Source organism: Styela clava, chromosome 9 (genome assembly GCF_964204865.1).
Source record: "Styela clava chromosome 9, kaStyClav1.hap1.2, whole genome shotgun sequence".
Lineage (NCBI taxonomy): Eukaryota > Metazoa > Chordata > Ascidiacea > Stolidobranchia > Styelidae > Styela > Styela clava.
The window spans coordinates 14393392-14418828 of record NC_135258.1 but is presented as its reverse complement, the minus strand read 5'-3'; the positions used below and the strand labels follow the sequence as shown (position 1 = coordinate 14418828).

The 25437-nt window shown below is 33.3% G+C and overlaps 3 protein-coding genes across 4 annotated transcripts in view; 2 read left to right on the top strand and 1 right to left on the bottom strand.

Annotated features, from left to right (window-relative positions):
• The window catches only part of LOC120339320 (rho guanine nucleotide exchange factor 7-like), a 27123-nt gene extending 3641 nt beyond the window's left edge, over window positions 1-23482 (top strand). The window contains exons 5-18 of one of the 2 annotated variants that reach the window (XM_039407418.2): window positions 2232-2369; window positions 2927-3050; window positions 3853-3912; window positions 4262-4405; window positions 5339-5504; window positions 7010-7191; window positions 7526-7628; window positions 8344-8429; window positions 8939-9056; window positions 9776-9850; window positions 18038-18131; window positions 18217-18271; window positions 19070-19143; window positions 23357-23482. In XM_039407418.2, coding sequence (XP_039263352.2) covers window positions 2232-2369; window positions 2927-3050; window positions 3853-3912; window positions 4262-4405; window positions 5339-5504; window positions 7010-7191; window positions 7526-7628; window positions 8344-8429; window positions 8939-9056; window positions 9776-9850; window positions 18038-18131; window positions 18217-18271; window positions 19070-19143; window positions 23357-23453 — 1516 coding nt within the window. In that variant the 3' untranslated portion in view covers window positions 23454-23482. The remainder of the gene's footprint in view (window positions 1-2231; window positions 2370-2926; window positions 3051-3852; window positions 3913-4261; window positions 4406-5338; window positions 5505-7009; window positions 7192-7525; window positions 7629-8343; window positions 8430-8938; window positions 9057-9775; window positions 9851-18037; window positions 18132-18216; window positions 18272-19069; window positions 19144-23356) is intronic. The other variant, XR_005569191.2, reaches the window with a different exon arrangement.
• The window catches only part of LOC120339699 (interleukin-1 receptor-associated kinase 4-like), a 112328-nt gene that overhangs the window by 53689 nt on the left and 33202 nt on the right, over window positions 1-25437 (top strand). The gene's annotated exons all lie outside the window — the stretch shown is intronic.
• LOC120339322 (large ribosomal subunit protein mL48-like) lies at window positions 23192-25437 on the bottom strand. The gene is made up of 4 exons (XM_039407421.2): window positions 25290-25437; window positions 24330-24499; window positions 23770-23974; window positions 23192-23591 (listed from the first exon to the last, which is right to left on the bottom strand). Exons 1-4 carry the CDS (start codon window positions 25431-25433, stop codon window positions 23499-23501), a joined length of 612 nt encoding a protein of 203 aa, XP_039263355.2. The 5' UTR covers window positions 25434-25437; the 3' UTR covers window positions 23192-23498.

The window sequence follows — 25437 nt, the reverse complement described above, 5'->3', positions numbered from 1 at the left end:
TTAAAAACATATTTGTGTTATATTTTCTGTCTGCAATCTCAATCAACAAAATTTATGACTGCTATTTTCTATGAGTATTCACTCACGATGAGATCACATAGACTCACTCGGATAGGACAAAGATTGCTTCTTATATAAATAAGGTCTTGAACAGAGACAATTAGGCCAGAGTAGGTTTCCTTTGCAAAATGTAAAAGTAAAGTTGTATGTATATGCTATTTTCAATTAACAAATTTTACCTATGTCTAAATTTATAGTAAAATGGTGTTTCTGGAATGATTATTATTGATACGGTTCATAAAAACATTGACCCTTGTAGATCTGATGAAACAAAACATGTCCTTGTAAATGTAATACTGCATCCTGTTGGGCTCTTATTCATATCATGTAAAAAGCAGGATATAAAAACCGGTCATTTATTTATTATAGATTTTTATACCTCATTTAAATACACTATAAGGTTGTTTGTACAAGAACTAAGCATGATCAATAGTAGCAGCCAATATACATTTGCTTAACATATGGATAAGACTCTTAATTAAATATATATTAAATCATCATAGTTTTTTTAACATTTTATCCACGACCCATGCTAGAACAGTTCCAAAACAAGATTAAATTGAATAGCTGTTTGATGACTAAATATTTAAATCTCTTTTAGTAGAGCATAGTGTGGCTGTGGTCATTATTAATAATTATCGGTTTAGTCATTTGCTGTCTAGGTTTTTCGAATTTTGTTGCCTTCCTGTATAATTCATGTAACTTACTGCCCTGATTTGCTGTAATAATCACTCCATATGCCATTGTGGGGACAGTATGTGCCAGATGTGACTCCCAGAGTTACAGGGCGTTACTGAATCTGTGTCTTGCCCTTTGACTCCCTAAATCAGGGGTGGCCAACCTATGGCGCATGCGCCAAACGTGGCGCATTGCATGATTAGAAGTGGCGCATTGCATCTTTAACCCTTTTCATGCCAAAATTGTTAATTGCACTTGGCTTCTCAAGCCAAGCCGTTTTTTTGCGATTTACATGGTGACTTTTGATTGTACCTAAAATTTATTCTCCTTACTCCACGTCGCCCACTTACGGCTTGTTGGAATTAGAAACAACAGGCGATTATCGACTTTAGCTTTTGGACGAACTTTATCACATTCATTCTAGACTTTTAGCAAAAATTAGTAAAATTTACTATTTTTCCTTACTGAAGTAAAAAGTTCAGAACTTCTGGAAAAATAGAAAATCGTCATTTATCAGCTTGAAACATGGATTTTCCATTGCCCAGACTTCCCAAATATCTCCCAATAACCATTGAACAACCAGTTGAATTGCCCAAGCCTAAAAAATTTATTATAAATCAACCCACAACATGCTAAAAAGGACCCCTAAATACCACCTTTTTCATCCAAACTTCAAATGGCCGTTGTCAACAAAAGCGAAGCGTAAAATACTTGTGTATATATGTGTGTGTATTATAAATTTATATAATTTCAACAAGAAGCGGACATTAGGCGTGGGAATACAAGAGATTTACGGCGCATCTGAAACATTATGTTTAAAACGTGGCGCATGGTATGTGAAAGGTTGGCCACCCCTGCCCTAAATGAAAGTCTTCAATCTGCGCACAAATAACACCAGAGCAATCCCATTTCCCACTGATGCTTAAAAACGCTGCAATCTTCAAAAACTTTACTTGAAAAATGAAACCATCAAACACTGTAAAATTTATTGTCCCTATTATAATTTCCCAAGGTCATTTTTGATTAATCATTGCAGAGAACGGAATATATCCCCAGTATATATTATCAATTTGTTAACGAATACCAGAATTCTACCTTTTGTCCTTTAATATGTTCTTACTAGTGGCTAGAGTTGTGTCCATGTTAGCGATAAATTGATAGGGCTTAAATTCAACTGAAAATTAATGAACCTTGTTGATCTATAACCAAAATCACAGAGTCCAAAGATATGAACTAAATACAGTGCAATAAAACGGCTGTGCAAACTTTTTGTGCAGATATTTTGAAATTTCTGCATTATCTCAACTTGTAGCTGAGGATCACAATTATTTACAGAATAAATATATTTGCTTTTTTAATTAATTCAATCAAATTTATATTTATTTTTGGTAAGCTTCTGAAAATGTTACTGCGGAATTTGTAACTCGAAAAATTTTTATATGTTCATTGGTGCAGAAAACTTTTTTCATTTAACATTATCTTTTTCTATTTAGAATTTCATACCAGCAACAGCAAGTTGGGGTTTGTTTTGAGAAGAATGGTGATACGTTTAAGCAATTGTATGACGAATATTGTGGTAATCATCCGTCTGCAGTTGTTGTATTGCAAACCCATAAAGAACAAATATCGAAGTACGTAATTTTACTTCGGAATAACCCAATTTCAATTCAAGATTATGGTCTTTGCAAATGTATAAACACAAATTTCTCTGTTCATAAGAATCATAACTCTAGTTCACAAGATATTCTTAATATACATATTTTTAGCTTTTGGTGTATATATTATGATTGGAGGTGACCAATCAAGTATAAGTTTTAAATTTAATCGGTCTAGTCTCTACATTATCACAATTAACAGTATCTTTGTCTGCATCATTTGGATGTACAAGATTATATACACAATGTAATACCTTAACTCCGGATATAGAAATGATTTCATGGTCGCACTGTGTATTGAGAATGAGATCACATAAATATGCAGCTGATTGATTTGAGGTCTTCAGTATCGTGAAAGTGCAAATTTGCTGGATCACGTAAGGCTATCAAAACTGTGGATCATTAGAGTCATTCATATTTGATACTGCAGTTTTGGGAATCATTGCCAGAGACTTTGCCTTGCTTTCTTATTATACTGGTTGATCATTCTCTTCTTTACTTCACAATTTTTATTTGTGAATGCTTTGTTTTAGGCAAATAGAAAACAAAAGTGGTCAAAACTCTGGCATCACTCAACTTACGACAGGTCTCAGCAAACCTTTCCGACATCTTGAAGAATATTCAAGTTTATTACGAGAGTTGGAACGCCATTTAGATGTAAGTATTACAAAAATTATTGTTTTCAAACTTAGAAAAAACACTAGTACATTCACTGATTTGTTTAGCCTGGGAAGTTGAAATTCCTCTTTTCATCTCTTCAAACATCAACTTTAATTCTGATATATGCGCAGATGCACAATGTAGCCTATTTATGTTCTATCAGTTTTAAAAAAAAATCAAAATGCTTGTGACCTAATTGACTTAGATAGGTGTGTATCATGAAAATGACGCTCTATTTGTATAGTGATTCATCCATCCATGTTCAAATACCATTTTGACATAGAATAGTAGCGAAAACTTTTTAGGAATTGTCTTGACGGCTGGGGCACTTGCTGGGCGTTATGAACACGCCATCATCGAACCCTCTGATTTTCATATACGGATTCTCCGGTTCTATTATTTGGAGACGATTGCTAGGCCCGTCACTGTCATTATGATGGTTTATGTAACTGGCCAGTTACGGCTTTTTCCAATATCAAGTCCATGCTGAAGGTATAACTGTTTACTTTTGAATACTGCCAGACAAGAAACTGATGTTTGTCATGTGGTTATGCCGTCTTATTCTACTTTTCCATCCCAGGATTATTATAAAAAATCCTATTTTATATTAATCTTAATCTGCATTTCAAATCACACTTGGTGTTTTTTACTCTGTATATTAATTTCAAATATTTTTCTTTTCTTTCGTATGTAAATTCGTTTAAATTTTATTTTGAAGGGTAATTGTATTGTACGACAGTATTCGTACTTCCTAATTTAAACTATTTCGATTTTGTTGAAACTTTGCTTTGTGTTTCAGGATACTCATCCAGACAGATCACATGTTCTTCAAGCCATATCACAATACGAACGAATATCGGTAATTATTTGTAACTTTGTTTGTTTATTTATTTTCAACAGTGTGTATTCTAGGTACACATAAATTATGTTGATATTGCACTCAGAGCTTTCTAGCATTCATGCATACCCACTGCCTAACCCAGTATGTATTAAATTTTGTAGGCAATCTTAAACCGAACAGACGACTCTCCTTCTTAAAATAGCTCTTCTCATATTATTAAATAGCTTGCACAGTGCCTTGTTTGGAGGGCTCAAACATGTGTCATATACAAAGATTAACATACGCTAATTAAAGATTATGTTTAGATAAAATATTGTGTTATGGCCATGGATATATCATGTTTTAATAACGCTTTTTTCTAACTCAGCTCGTCTGCCAAGAAACTCGAAAACGGAAGGAGACAATTCAACATATATTATCGAGTCCGATACAAGGATGGGAAGGAGAAACATTATCATCATTGGGTCCAGTGTTATACATGTCTTCTGTTATTTTTCTCAGTGGACTCGACGTGAGTTATGAAATTTTTTTATGCAATTTTGAATTTTATTACTCAGTCACCATCTCCTTGCTTTTGATATCATGATTAACCCATTATGAACTGAAAAGTATCATCGATCATGGTCAGATTTTCCCGTGATAACTCTCAGTTTTTTACAAAAGTGGCTTTTGCTTCAGCCCCTTGGAAGTCCCAACCATCCCACGTTGCAGATTTTTCTTCCAATCTTTGGTTAAGGACATATTATAATAGTAAAATGGAAGCGTAAGATTCGGACATTGAATAAATATGTGCTTTACACATGAACAAGCTAGACAGCTATCAATCTTTGTCAATATATTTTAATTATGAATATACAAGCATGAAAAAGTGATAAAATATGCACGTTATACATAGCTAAGATCGATAGCAACCACTTTTCAACTTGGTCATTTAAGCCAGGGGTGTGCAAACTGCGGCCCGCGGGCCAAATGCGGCCCGCAGAAAGAAGTTGTGCGGCCCGCGGAAAAATAACAATTTCGAATGGTGTACCCGCGAAACGAGTATTTATTCTTTTTCGTCGCAAAGCCCATACCAGTCATATTAGCAGAACAAGCTAGCAAAATACTGTTGCAAAATACACGATTTATATTACAAAAACGTGTTTCTCACTGCATTCGGTTGAAGTCGGTGTGACAAAAAATTTAAATAGCAGTTTCTTCAGAAGTTTATGCGTTTTAAATCTACTATTTCTGCAAGAACCCCTAATAATGCCGTAAGATCAATAGCAAATATAGGCAATTTTTGTGCTTGCAACTACCAGAAAGCCTAAATTAAATAAAGGTGCGGCCCGCGGCTTCACCCAGTTTCTTGTATTTGGCCCGCCAATAAAAAAGGTTGCACACCCCTGATTTAAGCCATTGGTGTACTCTGCTCTGAATTTATTATGTCTATCTCTGCTTACAGGATCGAAAGGAACGCTATCTTTTATTATTTCCAAACGCACTTCTCATGTTATCTGTTTCTCCTCGTATGAGTGGTTTCATTTATGAGGGAAAACTTCCACTCACTGCCCTCAAATCCAAACGTCTGGACGACACTCAAACATATCAACATGCATTTGAAATCACAGGTGAGGAAATTTTTCTTTTTCGCGAATTATTTAGATGACTTAGCAGTGGCCTAGTGACTAAAGCATTAGACTTGACTATAATTGCATTGTTGATTAATATCTTGGGTTCAAATCTCACCCATGGTACGATAAATTTGGTAGGCAATACTGAACTGGAATGATACCGGTCCTTCCAAACTTACCGTATCTAGCAGCGTATTTGAAGCGCAAGACGTGTAGATACATTGTATAAAATAATTCCTTTCAAACTTGAGCTTGTGGTTGTATTATTTTTGATATATTTTTTGGGAATTAACCTGATTCAGACGCCCAATCGAGCCCAATTTTGAATACATTTTTATTAATGTCATACGACCCCCAAAATTTACCCAATATACAATAATTATATACCATTGGAAAGGTATTTTAGAGTACTATACGCTAGATGTCACTGGAGGACCGTAAACTAAAACACCTCTTTCAAGAGGTCTCTCGTAACGTCAAAAAATAACAAAAATATTTACACTCTCTCATTCTATCAGCTGTTGGACGTCTACAGCTATTGTAAAGCTGAAATGTAACTATACAGTTGACTGCACATTGGTTTTCTCTTTCATATGGTACTAAACGCTTTTCCATAGCGCGCTTTGTTCAAGCGTTTTGGAAATTTTCCGTTTGAGAAGTCACCACATCGAATCAGGCCAGGCTAAGCTTGATAGATCGATCGGTTGTTTGTTTGTGCTTTATCGCGTTGAAAGCTTATGTGAGTCATAATAAAACATTTATTATGAATCATAAAAGCTTATAATCGTCAGACAAGGAGAATTTGCGAGATAAAACGCCTAACTTTTTTTCGGTGAGGCAGCTGCGATCAAACGACTCGATATTTTTATAACTTCCTGACGTTGTGAGATGTCCACTCTCCTATGTTATGTAGCATATAAAATGACCTTCAAAATAAGACCTTATCATACTAGCTTTTGTTATTGGTTAGCGCGCAACGCCAAGGTTTATGGAATCATTTTCTTGTTGTGCGACGTTTTTATATCGCAGCGGGAAGTACACGCGTGATATGTAAGCGAAATTTTATCACTTCTAAATGTCATATAAGGTTCATTCTCATATCGTTGTGTGGGGAATAAGATTTCCTTTCAAGCAAGACCATAACAAACATTCCAGACCTCATGGTATACACACAGCATTGCAAAACGTCTGAAACGTCGCGCATGCGTCAAACCGGGAGGATTAGGTTAAGTTGCAAATAATTACTAAGATGGAGTTTCTTGTCAGGATTCTGTTTTCAGTGGAAATTTTCAATGTAATTCAACTGAATTCGCCTTTTTTACATAGGAGATAGGATAAATAGACTTTTTGATGACATCAGAAGACTTTGACGGCAAGTCTGTTTCTGGTTCGTACCCTGTGCCAGGAGACTCTTATATTAGACACTGTCATTACTGTTTTTCAACATAGTAAATTGCTAGTTAAATATTATGATTTCATACTAAATTGTTATTTATCCACAGGTAATCTGATAGATAGGAAAATAGTCATTACACGATCAACAGAAGAACAAAGAAGATGGTTGCAAGTCCTTGAAGCTCAATGTGATCAATGTCATCGTACATCACTGGCACCTGTTGCTGCAAATGCTGCCTATTCGATTGTTAAACACATTCCAGTTACTCAGATTCCACCTGTACCAGAGGTGGATTAATATTTTTTTTTTTTTTGGATAGATTTTTGATTGTATTTACCAAACTTTGATAAAAACTTATGTAGCCTACTGCAAGGCACCATGAAAATTTTATATAAATGGGGAATGGAATAATGTTGACTGGAGGTTCCTAAAATTTCAAACTTTAGACAGTTTTACTTTCTATAACACGGGTTATAGAAATTATATGACAAAAATTTCCAGACAATATGTTTCAAGAGGATATAAATATGCTTACTGTCAAGCTAGATAAAACCATTGAATTTCTGCAACGAAATTTTTTGTTTGAAAAACTGATTTGAATTTTTGCTATTAATTTTTTCAGTTGGTACCGGGACAATCACATGGTCACACGCCTATACGGATAACGCCGGAAATTCATGCTTCACCGACCGTATCACCTCCACCTTTTCCTGTTTCAAAATCAGGTGGAAATTTGCATGTTTTTTTTTTTAATTTTGACTGACAATTTTATTTGTTGCTTGTCATCATTCAATGTTATATATGGGGAGTGTCTTCATGTTGGGTCTAGTCATTTTCATTTTTTTTTTCAATCTCATTGAAATGATTCTGGTACCTGAATCATTAATTCTTTGATACCTGAAAAGTGGATAAGTTTTTTTATTTATTCTTAGGGACAGGAAAGTCGACAAGGTGTCTTAAATATATGGCGAGCCATGGCCTCTTGTCAGTTCACTGGTTCATGTTGGGTATGGGAATAGTTCATCAAATACTTGTTTTAAATGCATAGACTTGATGGTGGGGCAGCTGTAACCGACCAGTAGTTATGTGACCTGCCCTATGACATCGAGGAGTCCAGCAATCCTCTGTCACATAATTATTCGAAAATTCAGTTTGTTTAGGATTTCTAGTTAACTGCATTCAAAAAACGGTGTTTCTGATAAACACAGAGAAACAGAAGTTCAAATGACTAACCACAGTGGAGTAATAGACTATGAATCATGTCAGAACTAGTGAGGCTTTACCTGGGCAACGTGTTTGTTAAAATGACTAACTTGTCTAATGGAATGCCTCAAAGTAGACTATACATTAAAATGATGGATTTTAAGTTGAAATATCGAGCCCAATAGCATTGACAGAAAGTTTATTTTTGTGAACCAGTATGATATATCTATTTTACAGGTGCAAAAGCAAACCAAACGTTATCCTTACGTCCTGGTCCACCAGTTCGACATATTCCTAATAGCAAAGATGCCAGTGGAAACATGGTAGGCCTTGTGTGCATTATATTTTAATAGGCCAGTATTAATATCAAAGTTTTAAGTTTAACCTGATTTGAGTTTTTGCTATAGCTCTCAAGTAGAGGTGGGGAAGATTCTTGCATTATCATAGTTGACCAGTGTTTTAAATCATTTCAATCTTTATAAGTCATTTGTGAATTGTTGTTTTGATATTTTTTTGTTACATAGCATATTCGAACAAGTCTCTGCATGAGCAGCCCCCAATATATAAACAGCTACTTTATTTTGGAAGAACCGATATCTTTCAGGTTCGATATTTATACCAATTTATTACCTGTGTGTAAAGTGGTTTGAAATGGGATTTGAATCTTAGATTTCAATTGCAATACCATCATTGTTGAGTTCAGCGATTTAACCATCAGAAAATTTGTCTTCAACTTGTTTATGATGCAAATATAGTCATGACAATATGCCAACCACTGTATAGCAGTCCACTGTCCAAATTTATTGTGTTAATGATATCGTGTCATTTTCAGGATCGAAGTAAAAGTCCTAAAGGAACTCGTAAAAAGAAGAAACCAAACAAACCAGATTCAAGAAAAACAACAGATGAAGACGCACTTGCTAATTTAAAAACTACACCTACTGATACTGGTAAGAAATGGTACTTGTTATCAGTGAATATTGGGATAAGTTGGACTGGTTGGTAACTGACATCCGTCATACTAATACTTCAGAACATATACCTATAAGTTATTTTTGAGTTTTCTTTTAAAATTTTGTTAACAAAAGTTGCAGGTATTATCACTTTTTCTATAATACCTTTTAGGTCTTCTTTTATGAACTTGGTCCTATTTTAAATATATTCGAAATTTCTATTACAAAATAGTAAATTAATCAGTTTTGACCTCTACCTGTCATATATTGGCCATAACGACTGTTATGCTAAATTGCTTTTGTAGTTGTTAGTATTGTCATTGTGGCGACATTTTGATGCGAAAATGATTGCTTTTTTTCATAACCAGTGTACTAATCAATTTCAAATTTGCCACAATAAAAGATGGAAAAAGTCGCCTGAAGACTTCTAATTTTATTTTCAGATTATAAATTTTATTCTGTCTAGCATGACTGCTTATGTCACGACTGTCTTTGATTTTGATTATAGTGCTGAGTCACATGATTCTCATAGGCTACCAGAACTGCCTGCGTTTAGATAGTATCTCCATTCCTGTATATTCCAATAATGGTCTTGTTTTCATGATTTTATGACAACGCATTGTACTTAACTGAACATTCATCTGTCTTATCAGCTTGATACAACCAAATGTCTTAAAATCTGATATTTTCACCCAACTTTACAATTGTTTTCTCAGCACGACTGCCAGATGAGCAAGAAGTTCTTGAAGTATTGAAACATTACTGCAATGCCATGCACACCCGCAATACTAGTAAGTATTATAGTATAATCATATACCATTGAGACGCTGTTCTAAGGGAAATATGATTTATATTGTAGCATGCTTATGTGTTGTCTTGTCTGTCAGTATTTTTTGTTAACTAACTTTCCTAACATTAAAGTTCATCATCTGTTTTTATGTTGCATTAAAGTAAAATAGTTAAAAATAGGTACTAACCTAAACCTAATACATAATGTTTTGAATTGCCATCGAAAGCTTTTCAAAAAATGCTATCTGCATCGCTAAATAATTGATTCAAATAGGTTTTTACATCTTTCGCTACAGAAAAAAATTGAATAATAATAAGCTGCGGTTTATCTATACCGACTGATTTTTTGCTTCTGTGATTGACTATTGATTGCGAACATCTTGTTTGAGACAGGCTTTCATTTATATCTAGTAGAAAATAGTGATGTATATTCAATTAAGTATGTTTTTTTTACTCCTGTATCACTTCAGTTTTTTTTACCATTATAAATATTTGGCGGGAAATATGAATAGTACTTTTGGGAATTTATTCTGTTACGTGTTTTTTCCCAAGAGAAAACGACAGAATTTTTTTTCTTTGTTTTTCAGATTTTAAATAGACATTAGGGCGATGTATTCTGTCAAATGCCAAGTTTTGTTGCAATGTTTTATGGTGTTATGTCCGATATACCATGCCATATATCGAATGCTGAATAGATCTATGAACATGGGCCTTTTATAAATATTGCAGAAACCATGCTAGGTTTTCTGAGATAGCATAATCTTTGTTATAGCGTCTAGTTACTGTATGATATCGTTGAGTGTTTGCTGTGTTGTGGACTCTGAACAGTTGTATATAGGACTTTCATGTCAATATTGTGTGGCAGATAAGGCTTGTAAACAAGGTTAGTACAAGTTGGAGTGAATACGTAACTGATTTTGTCATTTCCTATCTGAATGTTTGATTTGATTAGAAAGAGTTTGTCATGTAGATGATTGTATGGATAGTTTCATGGTATGTATTGGTAAGAAAACGAAGAATTTGCAGTGGCAAACTTGTCAAAATGTCAGATTTAAGTATGCAGGTTGAAATCTTGGGTTCACTTCAAACCCTATGCCCACCACCAGGGTGCACTAAATTGGATAGACAATGTAAAACAGAAAATACACCGGTCCTTCCAAAATAAGTTAGCTACTCGCATAATATTGCTTGTTTGTGCAGAGCCTAGTTCAGCCTATAAATACACTGTATAAAAAGCATAATACTGTATTATTTTCAATAAATTGAAAACCCTTTTTATGGGAGTCCTCAATAAATTTAATTTCTAATTTGTTTTATTTGTAACACCTGTGAGTTGTGTTTGCATTATTTTATTTTGACGTTAAGTCAATAGTTTTAGTGACTTATCAAACACAGAGGCAACGGTCTTTCAGACAGCCTAAGATTAATAGCATTTTGATGAGACTGTACACTAGTAACATTTCAATATTGCTATTTTTTGCTGCCTTTTATTTTTTGTCGCCTTCTAGCTTATCAATAGGTTTTGAAACAGGAAAGTATTCTTATTATTAATTGCTATTTTGGTTGATGATATTTAGACGCTGTTGTGAACTTACTGTTACTGGTAGTATAGTTTTTTTTCCCTGTAAAAGGGATTGATGTAACTGTAATATAAAATTTTCTAAATATAAAATTGATCACTTTTGTATTATGATAGAAACAATATGAGATAGTTTTCAGTTGAAATACTTTTGCCCTACTAAGTGAAGTTCATTACAAGTTATGTTGAGTATAGTATAGTAATGTTTTCGCTGTTTTAGATCTCACTGCTCAAAGTTCTTATTCAATAAATTTAAATTTGTCAAGTTTACTACTATTGATATATTACAAATACAGTGTGGTCGCCAAAAAAGCAGAAAATTTAATAGTTTTTTGGGTATTCCCGAAGTATGTGAATTAAGATGGCAGACACCCAAACGTAGTATGTATATGAGGTTAGGGTTAGGTTATAATTGTATTCCAATTTTCCTTATTTTAGTTCTATTACGAGTTCGGGGACTAGCCAAGTGACTCCCGTGGTATTTCTACCTGAAATTATGCAAAACATATAAAAAATTATAACAAATTTCCAAAATAATCAAATATGATTGGTCATTCATTTTTATTGGTATCGGATATCTTATAATCATTTGTAAATATCTAAATTCTAAATCCTCCGAATTGTTTGCTTGCCAAGTTGCCAATACTTTTACTTTGGTGCTGTAATCATACTGATGTTATGATTAATCATTAATTGGCATCTTAGTGGGAGAATAAGATTGGAAGAGGTCACAGGATGCAAGGAATTAGGTCAATCTAGATTGATAGAATTTATCTCAGATCTGGTATGAACCATATATAAACCTTATGTTTGTAATATTTTCATGTTGTAGTAAGAAAATTTCAGCAGGTTATGTATAGTTGTATGTCTGTGAATACTTATGATATGAGAAATATACCAGGAAATTGCAACATTTTTTTAGTGAAAGTTGTTGTTTTACAATATTGGGGTTTTATATTAGCCTAGCAGTTAAAACTTTAACTAAGCTGGCATCAAAAGTTGAAATCTTGGGTTCGAAACCCATTCTGACCACTTCACTCAGGGTGTAATAAATTGGGTAGGCAATGCAGAAATGGAAAGATTCTATTTTTCCAAACTGTAGTAGCTCCTTATCTAGCAGTGACAGCTTGTACAGAGCTTTGTTCAAAGCAAAATTTGTAAAAAAAAAAAAAATTGGTCCAAATGTGTGCTTTGTTAGATGTCTGCAGTCTTATACCATAATTTGTTACTTCTTCATAGGACAAGGAATCATAATTCTTAGCTGAGCAGAACACATAATAACAACGTCTCACTATAAGCATTTTTTTTATAAATATTTGCCAAAGCCAGGTCAAGAGGACTCACTTAGAAATTAAAAAGAATGAAACCAGAGTGAAACTATAGCAACCACTGGAGCGCCTGAATCATACATACACCATAACTATCGGTTTGTTATCATATGGATATTATTTTAATGATCAATCAATACTTTTTTATTCAGTATTACTTGCAATTAGCTCTGTCTGCATTATTTCAACTCAGTTTATTTATAGATATGGTAGTTGGAAGTCGAACTGTCATATTTGATAAGAGTTCATGTACAGCATAGATAGTGAATTGTCTGACTCTATCAAATGCAAGGAGGTTTACTGTTATGACTTGGCCACCCACGTTTTATATGAAGTAAATTATGATGTCTGCTGAAGTGCTAATATTATTAACACTCTCGCAGATAAATTAGAATTTATGTATTTCGTTGGATTTAATGGTATGCTGTCAATCGTATGTTACTTGCAATTGCTAATACATACCAATTGTGCTCTATGCATGGTATATGGATAGCCACGTGCGGTACAGATATTGTAAAGCATAATATCAATAACAAAACGAAATGTTGTAGCATACATCAGCTCTAAATTGTAATGTCTGCTGAAGTGCTAATATTATTATAGCTACCGTAGTTAACACACTAGATATATTAAAATTTATATTTTTGTTAGATTATATTCTATGCTGTTAATTGCAATTGCTGATACCTACCAAGTGTGGGCTAAGCATGGAAAGTGGATAGCCATGTTTGGTACATATATGACATAGCATAATATTAACAAAATGTAATTTTGTAATCTACCTCAGCTGTAAAATCGTTCACAAGAAAGCTATATGCGTGATATATTGATATACAATATTATTATTATGTGTGATAATTTGTTTAGCACTTGTATGTTAGGTTTATATTTAGGTATATAAAGTGATAGCACTGACAAATACTATATTGCTGAGATTTAATTTTAGAATTTGTTGAAACTGTAATTTTGTTGTAAGAAGCATCGTTGCTATGCATAGGGTATTTTGGGTAAAAAATAAGGGAAAAAGATGTTACAGACTAAGTTCATTATTTAAATAAACATAAATTATAAGATGATTTAGTTCAGATTAAATATATCTTATTGCCTAGCAGTGTGGCACCATTCAGTTTGTAATTTATTTTATATGTACATAGTACATTATGTAACACAGTCGTTCCCAAACTTTTATGTTCGAGTTCGTGCGGCGCCAAATTATCAGGGAAAAAATTCATGGTGCATATACTCGAAAAAAATTGCTGCCTTTAAATAAAACTCAATTTTGTGATCGTTAATGTGTACTTTATGCATTTTAATTAAAGTCTGTAAAAATGTAGGTCCAAAGAATAAGGGCAAAACGTCAACTCTTTTTCCTCATCTTTGCCTGATTTTCCTTTCAAATACTAAAAAAACTCGTTCAGCAGATAAATAATCTACAGCTTGCGGAATTACAGCAATTAGTGTATACCTCCATTGATACGTAATAATAAAGGCAGACGCCACGTAACAGAAAATAAACAACATAGAAAGGTAAAATGAATTTATTGATTTATATATACAGCATTTGAATAAAAAGAAACATAATAAATACAATGGTAAAATGTTCAATCATATATTACGGATTACGGTAGTTATGTTCAATGCAATTCTGTCAATTTTCGCGGATCAATTAGCAAATCGCGGCAGCATTCCCCCATTGGGAACTGCTCATGTAACAATAATAGCCACACTGGATCTGTAAATTCGATCACAGGTTTAGACTCAATTTCTGCATTAAAGTTTTTTTATTTCTAAGTTTTTCACTTTAGGGGACTGTCCAATGATACCTGGAAGATTTATAGTATTTTTTGCAGGAATTTCGTTTCTGCATAGTAACTGAGTGAGTAGAGGTATGGTGCTAAACCTGAGTCCTTCCTGTGTGTTCGAATTAAACATATGAAAAATAAAGGAAACATGTTAAAACTATTTAATAAATTTTGTTTTTTTTGAAAGCAGGATTTTCATTTGGATTTGGAATTTTATAATTTTTGTTGTTCAGTTTTATTTCATAAACTGTTTTCTTTTATTTATTTCAAATTGCTCGAATAGCCTCATTTACAACCTTTTCTTTTCTATAAAAGAATTCGTCTCTAACTTTTATATATATTTTGTTTTCTAGTAGGGTGTTTGGCTTGAAAGTACTCTTATGATAATGTCAAGTAGATATTGATTGGTTTTGTTAAGAAAAGCAATTCAGCTTCTCATCATTCATGGTCTGCCTTTAATGGTTGCAAAGATGTCTTTCACTCGTGTGAAATAAATAACCAAACACAGCTTGTACTGGAGGTCTTTGTTTGAAATAAATAAAGTTATTCCTAGAAAGGTATGATTACTAAAAAATATTTGAAAAGGATTTATTTTTACAAAATTTACTATATTTACATTGAAATATTCATTTTGTGAAGTTAAATTCAACTTATATAGGCTTACTGTATTTATTTTTGCAACCATATCTGATTAGATATTTGAAATCACAATTACTGTAATTGCAATATATACAAAACTGTGTAATACGAAACTAATACAACAGGAAGTTAAAAATACTATTCTTTGGTACAGGAAGCTGGCAATATCGTTAGGCAACACATTTTTTATCGTCGATAGTTGCCATAGTTTGCATTATCATTGTTGTCATTGTTATAGTGTCGTCATATTCAACTTTTTTGTCACATCGACTAGATGGACTAATGTGTGTTTGTGGACGCAAAAGGGAGTGGCAGTAGTTCCACCCTGTCTTTGTTACCGAAAAATAATGAGCCAGTGTAAATATCAGTTTCTGTATAAAAAGGGAAGTCTTCTTTCAACCAAAGTTTTCAAGTTTCTTATAAATTTGTTTTGCTTTGAAATTAAGATGTAACCGAAAAGACCTATTGATAAACTTTCGGTCAACTTTGTTCGTTCACAAAACAACTATAGTAAAGTACAATCTGTAAGTCTTTGTCTTTAAAGGTTGCTTATTAACATGGTATATTATGCATTTCTATGTGACGCTTTAAAAAAAGGTAAACATGATTGAAAAACTGTATCAGGTGTAAGTTGAAGTTAAACCTCTGTTAACCACAGATTAAAAACATACTGAATTTCAGTGCTAGTTTTCAGTACTTATAGACTTATAGTATTAGTTCTTTATGCCTTGTTTTTCATTTCAGCTTAGCAAATGAATTTGAAATGAGTTTGATTAATTGTTTTTTAGCCTGAAGGAAATGAGCTAAACACAGATTGATAGTTTAATCATCGAAAAGTGACAATTATAATTCAAGTGCCTAATTCCATTTCAGTAATCTTGCAGATGATTAGTGCAGTTATGGTATTATCATTATTAAGATCCAAAGTTGGACGTTCAGATTTCGTGTTATCGATAGAGTGCTGTCGATTTTCGATTCTCGAGTTTTGCTGTAATACAATGTCTTGGATAGGAAAGTGTCCAGATGCCAGTAGTGTACTCAGTGATTGTTCGTCCTAGTCACCTTTTTATTTAGGCCTGTTTTTCATTTGGGATGTTTCTATGATTAATGTAGGACCAAATATACATCAGCTTTATATTGGCTTCAGTACTTGTCAAGGAATTTTTTATAGTTTTCTTTTTATAGAATTTCTATATAATAATGACTTTCATATAAACATTACCTCCAATTGGCAATGAATTGCTCAAAAAAATTATTGCTGTCAATGTATTGTAACGGACCTTAATTTAGCGAGTGTGTAATTTTTGCATTAAAATTGCCTGAATGAATATTATTTTCTATTTTGTAAATGAGAGTGAGATCCCACTAAATGCTTTTAACTAGTGACATGTACATTTGGTTGAATTCCTAAATAGTATGCGAACTAATATATTGGCAACGCTGCTTCAAATATAGTAACCATTATGTCAATATTTGTATGGTTTGCCAAAAATTACGTCATAATAGCAGTCTCAGTTTTGAGTCATTATTCGCTATACTATTTCCTCTATTGGAGGCGTCAGACATTTCATTTATTGTGTAAAGAAACTTTTTTGCAGTGGAACTTTTTATGTGTTGATTCCTAGATATGTATAGGTTTACACAGTGTTTTGACATATAGGCTTACATGCAAGTATGGCTGTACTTTGTTGAGGAATCTCAACCATGCTCAAAATTTCTAATCAGTTAAGAGCTAATCAGCTATTCGGTAGCAATGATTTGAATGGGAATTGAATTAGAAGTCTTATTAAAAATGGGTTTGAATAATAATGATTAATTCACTAATATGTAACAAGCTTGATTTTCAGCATTGCTAGCTAACATTATTTTTAATATAAATAACTAATGAGTGTTCACGAAATTACTATTAATCCTCATAATGGGAGAGGTGAGTAGTATTAATATAGCTTGCCTAAACAAATTGGATTCATGATTGAGCATAGTTTGTTGAAATTTTATTGGCGTCGCCTTTCTGTATTGGCTCGACGGTGTGGGGCATCATGCTAAGCCTTAACCTCTGATTACCCCGAGTGGTTTTGCAAGTTCAAATCCTATTCTGGGATAGTTATGTGTGAGATGGTTGCTGGACTCCTCGTGCAAAGGGTGGTTCTTGTAACCGCTGGTCGATTACGGCTTTTTCCACTATCAAGTCCAAGCTTCTGAAAACAAATAACTGGCTAACTAGTCCCATATCCAACATGGACTGGTAACCGAACAACAGGCCGTGGTTCGCCATATTGTTAATCTGTCCTATCGGTTATCCTCTCTCCCGCGATAATGTGTAAATCCTATCCTATTACTTATTCATTTCACTCCTGCTTTACGCTGCACCACTGATATAATTCTCTTTGGATCTTAAAAATTGAAACTCTGCATAAAACGAAATTTAAAAATGAATTAGCAAATGGATTACCGCGATGAAGACTTTGATAGAACGTTCTATTATACTCCAATACTAAAATTTAAATGGGGCAATCGAAAGATTTTTCACGAACAGTGTCAGATCATAATTTCATGAACAAAATGCTAAAAAATACTATGTACATTCAAAATACTAATGAAAGCATTAATTGGGCCATTTACGCCCAATAAATAACTTGTACCATCATTACAGTATAGTTGGGCTTGCAAATTCAGAAGTAGGGAGACGTCCTGGAGAATAATCATTGACAAAAGAGTCTAACATCCTCTCACATCTGATATGCAAATATATGGACACTTAAAATTAATTTTTTGACACCAAGTTTGCTGAAACACCTTAAAAAATAAGGTAGTGTTATATAAAATCTCTCTTTTCCACAGCCTACATGGCACAAGGGAAGACGAGACACACGTCAATTCTCGAAGAAAAAATAATAGTCGAAGATCCTGAAAATGAAGGCCTTATTGAAGAAAAGTATGATTGGTTTTGGCTTTTGATTTTTCTAAAAAAATAGTAAAGAAAAAAACAAAATTGACAATTTTCTTTTCCCCATTAACAGGAGCTTAGTTGACACAGTCTATGAGTTGAAGGACCAAGTAGCCAGTTTGATTCAGGTTTGACCCCATTTTTTTATTCTTCTGCTTTGATCAAAATTTTGCTCCTGCTTTCTGCTATTTTTCTGCGAAAAAAATGATGGATTCATAGTTTGGGACTCATCAACATCTTTTAAATTTTGGCAATATTCATAAGCATGTTCGCTACCTTGATGCAAATCAAGGATTGGTGTAAAATATCATAATATAACCTCATCTGCATGAATCATTATTTGTTGTGACATCATAATATGGTTCAATATGTGAATACATTAATGAAGATTCAGATTGGTGTTGACAATTTTATCTGGTGATTTTGGAGAAAAGTTACCCGAAATGTGCGAAATATAGCTACTCCCCATTTTAGTCCAATGTCTTGGTAAACAATCATTTAAACAACAAATTTACCGTACTAGAATATATTTTGATGATCATCTCAATTATTTTATGACCTCGATGTCAAGTAATATAATCAAATTAAATGATATAATATTAATGCACCTATGATCTTTCCACCAAATTTTTAGCCACTCATAACCATTCTAGATGCAATTTTTATTTTGATGTTCAAAATTGATCTACTTTTGAAAAAATTTGAACTATGCTTACTTGGTGTTGCATGATTGTGCCAGTTAATAATAAGTCTTTTACTTGATTCATAATGCTTTCGCAATGGCGTATATATAAAATCATAATATCCATGACATGCTCTATTTTCCTGTTGAATTGGTCAGTTTCGCAAAAAACGCTTTGGGCCATTATAAAAAATTCACCTTTTTTTGGGTTGTTCAAATTTTTCACGTTACTTGTAATTTACAGGAACAAAAAAAGTTTGGTAAACGACTAGAAGAAGAAAGTAAATCACGTCGGAAATTGGAGAATCTGATTCGAAGGTCTGTTAACGAAACAAACACAAGTGCTCCTGTATCATCTAATAATGATTCAAGGCAATCTCCTTCGTTGGAATGCTAGCATGCTTTTTATTTTAAACATGTGTTGTAATGTTGCCTCGCCGAGATAGGAATTGATGAAATGAAGCCCCAAGTAAAGAATTCAATTTTGCCTTTTTCTCATCATATTTTATTTTTTCCTTGATAAATGAAGGCTACTATCACCTTAACTTCAATATGTGTCACTCTGAAGTTTTAATACCTGAAGCATAGATCAACATCAACAATGCAACAATCTATTGGCTTATGTCTAAAAATAATTAGGATGTAGCATAGAGTATAGGGTTGTCCAAAATAATTAGTTTGTTCTCAATTGAATAATTCTGTTATAACTGTATTAAAACCCATGTAATTCAAATTACTTATTTTACCTGTGATTGTGTATTGATTTTGACTAAATTATGAAATAATTTACAATTGCTGGAATCTTTGGTTATTAAAGGGTTCTAGTATTGAATCCAGCGTTTATTGATGTTTTTTTAGTACTTCAACAATCGTGATTTAATATTCATCATCTTACTGGTTAATACAGGGTTACCCCCCAAAAACAGGACCCAGGCCATTTTATACATACAGTGAACAAAACTTTCGTGCAAAGTGTCTTAGACTAGTGTTCTTCATTCAACCTTTATATCCGTGGTATAACTTACATGTACCAATGTTCAGTTAAGGCTGAAATAAACATTAAATTATAAGCAAATATTGCAATATCACGATACTGCAGTCTGCAATATCACGGTACAATCTAATGGGCTATTGTCCGAAAGTTGTAAAGTGTAAATGGTATAAATTTGATTGACGGTCCTAGCGCCAAGGGGAGTAATGTTTAACGAAATCATCAACCCAGACATGTCCCTGTATTATCTATATAATTTGCGATGTAACAATGTGCACAAGTCGGTTCTTTGCAAAAATGACATTTTATATTTCATGTGCGCCGCGTTTGCCTCGTCTCCAACTGATTATTTTATAATTTAATATATTGGAGTTCAGAATCCCTGACTTGGGCTGTACACCAGGGGTCAGCAACCTACGGCCCACGCTTCACTGAATTATAGTAACAAAATATAGCTGTTTTGTCGATTATATTCTTTACGCAAAAGAATTTATGTGTAGACTAATATAATATTACGTAACAAGAATATAATTTACAATTACTCGTTTAATGAGCCTATAATTTAATTATAATTTAGACAAAAGAAAAGTTGATGCTAAGTGCAAATGGTTTAAAGGCGCAAAAAATATTCGAATGGTCAGTCTTTGCGCGCTGCTTAAAATTTAACTTCTGATCTGTGTGATCGGTCATCCATTCGATTTTTAACATTCTAAAAATATGTGCGGCCCGCCAATGACTTGCAACCTTTAATTTTTGCCCGGGAACGACAAAAGGTTGCCGACCCCTGCTGTACACCTTTCGTATACCGTTTCTCAGTTGTATACCCTACTTATGGTCCGGTATACACTTGGGTATACCCAGTTGAAGAGCACTATACAATCATAAGTTCAAGGGGTGAATAAGTTTTCGTTATTTTCGATGGAGTAATTAACGAATTTATAGGATTTTTTTCGGGACACCCTGTAATACACCAAATCATTTTTTTAATAGCAACAGTTTAAGGCCTTTCCCCAATTTACATCATCTGCACATGAGTCCATTGCTTATTACACACAATCCAGAGAAAATAGCCTTGTAATATTTTTATCTTCCTCATCCAGTTCGAGAGAATTTAACGAACACTAAACAAAATATTGAGAATGTTCTGTATATTTCAAATCATTTTGAAGGATTTAAATTGTAGAATTAATTTTTTTGAAATCGTCGGATTGAAAAGCATAAAAGTGTAGACTATCAACCTGATTCATATTTTTTCTAATTGTTTTCAGCTTATTTCATGCTAATTTGTTAAATGCTAATTATCTTCAATTGAGAAAAGTTTGGTGGTTTCATGCTTTCATAACAATTACAAGTGACAAAAATGCAATGTTTATATGATAGCAAACATGATTAAATGAATTTTGGATTATCATCAATACCTGCAGAGCATTTGTAATAATTTGCACAAGGTGACCCAGAATCGAAGTAATTTGGAACAAAAAATTTCCTTCATTTTTGTAGAAGTAGCACAGAAATTTATGGGTTCTGTTTTCGGGGTCACCCTGTGATGTGAAGAAATGTGTGGATGAGAAAAAAGATTGCAAAAATATGACAATTCCCTGCAAGCTTTGGCTTTTTGAATGTGTTGATACTTTTAGTTGAAATTTTGTTCATACATTTCTTGTGGACCAAATATTTATTTTCATTTAGCATGCTCATATTAATTTTGTGTTTCTTATATTTCACGAATTATGCATAACTTGTTTTAGTTCATTCATTTTGCCACATGTATGATGTATACCTTCTTTTGCATGCTTTTAAGTTAAGTTTCAGCAAAATTTTGTTAATTGTTTGCTATTTATGTTAAGCTTCAATAGGTTTTCATAATTACATACTGATAATTCAGCAAAACATTATTTCTTACCCTAACCATGTTTCACTCAGCTTGTGTTGGTTAGGGTTAAAGTTGAATCCACTTTTCACATGCATTGTCTTACTTGCAGGGCTGAGATGCTTGGACAGCTCCATAGAGATTGACTTTCTGACCAGTATCATTGAACAATTGGCCCAAAATTTAAAATTAATCAAAGTTTTCCAAGTATGTGAAATAAAAAAAAGGCTTGAAAAACGATTTTTTTCCTCCTGCTAACTACATTTCCAACAAAATGTCATGGTTTCGGCTCTTTATTGATTGTGATCACACTAACACAATTTGTGATGATTCCACTTTCTGGTGTGATTTAATTGGGTATTGATTTTGAAGAGTTTACAGCACAGCTCCACTGTATTGATAATAATGATTTGATATTTTTGTGTGACGACGCCAATCAAATTGAATTATTAGGTCCTGAATTGAAATCATATTTAACCATGTGTGCTCTTATTTAGCGCTAATTGCGAGTTATGTGATTCTGCCTACATGGGTGGTATCTGTGCGAGCATTCCAAATTCTGTTTCATCAACTGTGTTGATATTAATAATTTGATATCTGTATGTGATGACCGAATTGAAATATTAGGTTCTGAATTGAAATCATAATCAACTATGTGTGCTCGTCAATTAGCGGGTAATTGTGATTTTGCCTACATTGGTGATATCTGTGCTAGCACTCCAATTCTGTTTCCCATGTTATGTTATGATGTTCAATAATGCTCTTAGTACTTATCTAATTTTGCCATATAGCTATTTTACCATGCAGTAACAGCCAGTACTGCAGTTTTTTCTGTTCCTTTGTCAATCTTCTTCTTTTGATTTGTTCCTTCTTTTATTTACCACCGTATAATTTTGCTTTGGACTGAATGCTATGACTTGTATTCATTTAACTTTATCCTCAATATAACAAAACATAGAAATCTTGTCTTGATTGGGTAATACGCTAGCTAAAGAAGGCAATATGGAAAATAGGTACAATTATAAATGCTAGCATGCAGGGCTGATCACATTGATACTGCCTCCATAGACGTATTTTTTGTACGGCCACCACCATAAAACACGAGTGCCAATTTCAAAACTCTTTGGAAATTACTATTTCAATAAGGTATAAAAAATTATTGCTAGCTAGGCAATTTATTGCTAGCTCCGGGCCGCAGCTAAATGTCATGTCTCCCAGCCCTGCTTGCCAGAGAAAGTATTTGAAATTGTAGCAGATTTGTATTGCTTTAATAGTTAAAGAGACACCCATCATGCTTAAGGTTTTGCAGTTATCCCATCAAAAGAGCTAAAAGGGTTTCCATAAGCACTAAAACCAATAATTCAGTTTCCAGTTTTACTACTTTGGATTGATCTTAAAGCCGACAGTTTGTTGAAACCTTGATCTGAAATCAAAGCTTTTTGCATGTTTTATTATTTATTGCTAGACAAAACTGGTGATTATTCTGACCAAACTGTAAGCAATGCTCATACTACATTGTATTTTGTAATTGAAGATAATCCTAATTCACTTGTTTGTATAGAAAATGATTCAATAATAATAATGAAACTGTTTTGCACAACCTGACCAAGAATCAGGAAAAAGCTAGACTCAACATTATTTATTATTAAACAAGAAATTTCATGTTACAGAGCTGCTAAAACAACAGGCGACTCAACATCATCATCTGTGAGACGAACGTCATCTGTTAAAACAGAGCAGGAAAGATATTTGAACTCAAATTCTTAGCACATTTCTCAAGATGAGACTTAATAAAAGAGTATTCATTTGATGTTAACGTGCGGCCAGAAGTTTAGAAAGATTAAGCTTTTCAGCTTCCAGCTCTTTATTTGGTTTATATCTCTTCAGACGATCTTCTTCAGTGTGCTGCAAAAACAATGTGAAATAGTGTTTGCCATTTTTGCTTTTATTTATCAGTTTAATATATTAAAAAGTACAAGTTTTCCAATCGCTTGCTAAGCATTTACATGATTAAATTATCGTTATTTTCCCAGCAATAACTGCCTTAATTGTGACAAATAGACTTGAAAATATAAATTTATACCTTATTAACCGTAAGCTTGACACCTGGAGGAATATCGCAAGCAATCGTTTGCAATAAAATAGGTGCCAAGGTAGACTGCAGGCCTTGAATCTGTAGAACTCTGGCATGTACCGGTAGCTCGGCAACTCTGTCCATTTGCTGCACTTCTTTTGTCAATTTTTGGCCAACCTGCTTCACTGCTAAATGTTCGGTCGGTAATGCATACCTGAAGAAAATTAAACTTACAGAGTAGCCTTGTAGTACGCCGAGCTTCAAGGGCATTACATTCCTTCTGTTTTGGTTTAGTTCTATGAGAGGCCTGAATCTTTTCGAATCATAACCTCTCTTTGTTAATATACGGGTATGTAAAAAATATGACATGTTCAGAATAAGCAACTACACCTGAGAATGTATTATTTTTGTTGTTTGACCATTCTTTACTTAGTGTTAATACCACAAAACAGATTTTTATCAAATGTCATCTTGAGATTTTTTTTACTTTAAACTTTGTTATTCAAGATCATGGAAATGAATTTATACATTTATGAAAAGCCAATAAATCATTTAAAACATTGTCTCACACTTCTCTGACGTCAACTTTTTCCTGCAGCAATAATCGATGGATGTTTTGAGCAAATTTTTCTATAACAACCATATCATAACCTTCAACTGAAACATTGAGGGGACCGTAAGAATAAGCAGCATTGCTCTCATCAGCAGCAAGTTGTTCCTGTTTTTTCTTTCTCAAGACCTACAAAAACAGGATTATTTTAATAAAAGATGGTCCAAAATTTTTTTTGTTTCTCAAGACCTACAAAAACATTATTTTAGTAAACGATGGTCCAAGATTTTGGGTATTTGGAAAATTCGGTAAAAAATTTAATATAGACTTGGTTCAAAATTATTGCTATTCAGCTTTTTTTTTTTACTATAAGTCTATAACTATTCCAAGTGATTCATAGATTCTTGCTCCACACCAACACAAATATATTTCTGTTATATTATTTGTTTTGGTGTAAATTAAGACTCTCGGATCACTTAGAATAGTTATCTTTACACTTGCTGCAGTATCATATAATTAGTTCATCCCAGGCAAGTTTTTTATTTATAAATTTGTGTCTTCTTAGTTGATTCACCATTGTTATGGTATTAAATAGATAATATCAAGAATTTGCTGCAAAATTGATTGGATAAAGGCTTTTCAATTTGATCAGTAGTCAGTTGTTTGTTTTTGGAAGCATGGACCTGATCGTGGAGGAAGCCGTAACCGACCAGTGGTAGCGTGAATAACCCTACGGCGGTGAGAAGTCCAAGAATCCTATCGCACTTAACTATCCCTGAATGGGATTCGAACACGTAAATCAATTCCTATTAATAACATGTCGCCGTAGAGCTGAAATCATTATTTTTCTCCAGAGTCAATAACGTATAATAGAAATCAATACGTCAAGTATTCATTTTCAAAATTTGATTTCCCTCTACTGTGCATTTTCACAGACAGCGCTGTCCTAGCGTAAGGTATATAGGCATTTCAAATTTACCTTTTTTTGCTTGACAAGGCCGCTCAAACTGAGCATATCACTTCTTAAAAGATCATGTGGAAGAAAACCAAGACGTGCAGCACTTGTACATAAACCTCTGCTACAAATTCCACGTAAAATTGTATAAGAAATTCTAGAAGTCATATTT